Source organism: Sphaeroforma arctica, assembly GCF_001186125.1.
Source record: "Sphaeroforma arctica JP610 unplaced genomic scaffold supercont1.964, whole genome shotgun sequence".
In the NCBI taxonomy this organism is placed as follows: Eukaryota; class Ichthyosporea; order Ichthyophonida; genus Sphaeroforma; species Sphaeroforma arctica.
The window spans coordinates 16,589-18,893 of record NW_014039594.1 but is presented as its reverse complement, the minus strand read 5'-3'; the positions used below and the strand labels follow the sequence as shown (position 1 = coordinate 18,893).

General features: G+C 45.8%; 1 protein-coding gene across 1 annotated transcript in view; it reads right to left on the bottom strand.

The window, feature by feature from the left end:
- Window positions 1-91: 91 nt before the first annotated feature.
- Window positions 92-2,305, bottom strand: part of SARC_09465 (CAMK/CAMKL/AMPK protein kinase) — a gene marked incomplete at its 5' end in the record, with an annotated part of 9,527 nt that continues 7,313 nt past the window's right edge. The window contains 4 exons of the mRNA XM_014296514.1: window positions 92-660; window positions 999-1,072; window positions 1,296-1,441; window positions 1,936-2,136. Coding sequence (XP_014151989.1) covers window positions 606-660; window positions 999-1,072; window positions 1,296-1,441; window positions 1,936-2,136 — 476 coding nt within the window. The remainder of the gene's footprint in view (window positions 661-998; window positions 1,073-1,295; window positions 1,442-1,935; window positions 2,137-2,305) is intronic.

Sequence of the window (2,305 nt, the reverse complement as noted above, 5' to 3'; positions counted from 1 at the left end):
AAGGCGTTGCATCTGTGTGTGTACCGATGTGTGCCCTTATTAACTCATAGTGGATGTGCCTGGACTTATGGTGAATGCGCCGTGGCAGCTGAGAAGGCGTTGCATCTGTGTGTGTACCGATGAGTGCCTTTATTAACTTATAGTGGATGTGCCTGGACATATAGTGAATGTGCCTGGCCTTATAGTGAATGTGCCGTGGCAGCTGAGAAGGCGTTGCATCTGTGTGTATACTGATGAGTGCTCATATTAACTTATAGTGAATGTGTATGGACTTAAAATGAATGTGCCTAGACTTATAATGAATGTGCCGTGACAGCTGAGAAGGCATTGTACTGGTGTGTACTGCTGTGAGCTCCCATTCACTTACAGTGAATGTGCATTTAAATAGAAGCTGAGACGGCGTTGCATCTGTGTGTATTGATGAATGCCCTCGTTAACTCATAGTGAATGTGAATTGGCAGCTGAGAACGCGTTGCATCTGTGTGTAGTGATGAGTGCGCACAACCACTTATAGTGAGTATGCCGTAGCAGCTGATAAGGCGTTGCATTGGTGTGTACTCATGTGTGCCCCCATTCACTTATAGTGAATGTGTCATTTGGTGCGTTCACAGAAACTTCCACACCATGCCATTCTTCTCATTCCTCAGGTTTTCTCTGACCCTGCGCGAAGGGGTTTATCAATTCAGGGTTTTAGGGTTTGAGGGTGTGGGGATTAGGGATTAAGGATAGGGTTTAGGGGTGGTGGGGTGCACCAAACGTCCGGATATATGGACAATAGGCCGTTGGAACAAATCTTGTGAGCAGAGGTCAAGCAATGGCAGCAACTACATACAAGGAGACGTGCACAGCCCCATTCGATATCACTGTACATAAACTAGTATAAACTAAATAAGAATATGTAGATTGAATGAACGTATATAAACTGAATAAACATATATAGATTAAATGAACGTATACAAACTACATGATCATACAATAAACTACCCATCCCCACATACCTGAGGATAAACTCCATGATCGAGTGATTGAGCAACTCCAGCACATTCACATCCAATTCTGCGTTCAGGTCGAGCTGTGTATATATCAAGTGGCCGAGTGAACGTGGGCATATATGAATGATGGTTGACGCAGTCCATGGTAAAGGCAAGAATACGTACACGCACACAACAGACAGGGTCTAAAACAACTACCCCTCAACAAAACACAACAAAACACAACACATACACACCCAAGCCCATTGGATACTGAACAACCCCACACTAAGCATTGCCGTAAACCCTAAAATCCTAACACACCTCGTGGATGACTGTGCAGCGGTGTGCGTCTTCGGATAGTTTCTCCAATACATAACCAGCGAAGGAGATGTGCCCTCGCACCCGTCCTGTTTGTGGGGGAGCCGCAGGGTGCTCAATTGACCTAATCACAGCGAACCGACGCTCGTCTGCGGCAGAGATGGGAGGAAAGTGGGAGGGTAATCAGTCGTAAGGAAGAGGGTTAGTACTTGGTGGTAGGTAGGATAGGGTCACTGGCCGGTGGTAATTAAGGCAACTGACGGTTGGTTGCTTTAGCACAGTCAAGTGGCGCCCGTCGCGGCATTGAAAGGAATGAGCAATTTTAGTGTATACTCATTTAGCCACTCGCACCAATGGACACGGACGAATATGCCTCACACCCCTCCCCTCCCCTATAACTTGACACCAAGGCACTCACCACGCACAGAACACTTGTAACCGAAACACTACAGTACACACATGTGATACTAACGCTATAGTACACATACAAATGGATAGGACAAGAATGAACCAATCACCAGCACACTGTATCCGTGCCAACCCACACTCAACTGACTTCTACACACCCGAGCCCTAAACCTCAAAACCCTAAAAGCACGCAAATAAACTATTGCGACACCAATGCACCACTCGACAGACTCACCCTTCAGCTCCCGCTGCACCTGCAGGTACAAAAACTCGAACTTATAGGGCAGGTCATAGTCCTTGAGAGGCTCAATCAGATACGCTGGGGCGTAGTAGATGATCTCCTCGTGCTCACGCAGTTGTTCGATCATCACAGATACGTTGCGGTTTCCTTTGGACACCATAAGGCCACGGGCCATGTCATCCTGGAATTGTCCGCCTGCGTAGGGGAGTGTGGTGGTGTTAGTATGGAGATGGAGTGGTATGTGATATAGTAGAGAAGAACACGAACGTACGAAAACACACATACGAACAAACAAAAAACCAACAAATATATATATGTATATATATACTTATATAAATATATACATATACATATATACATATAT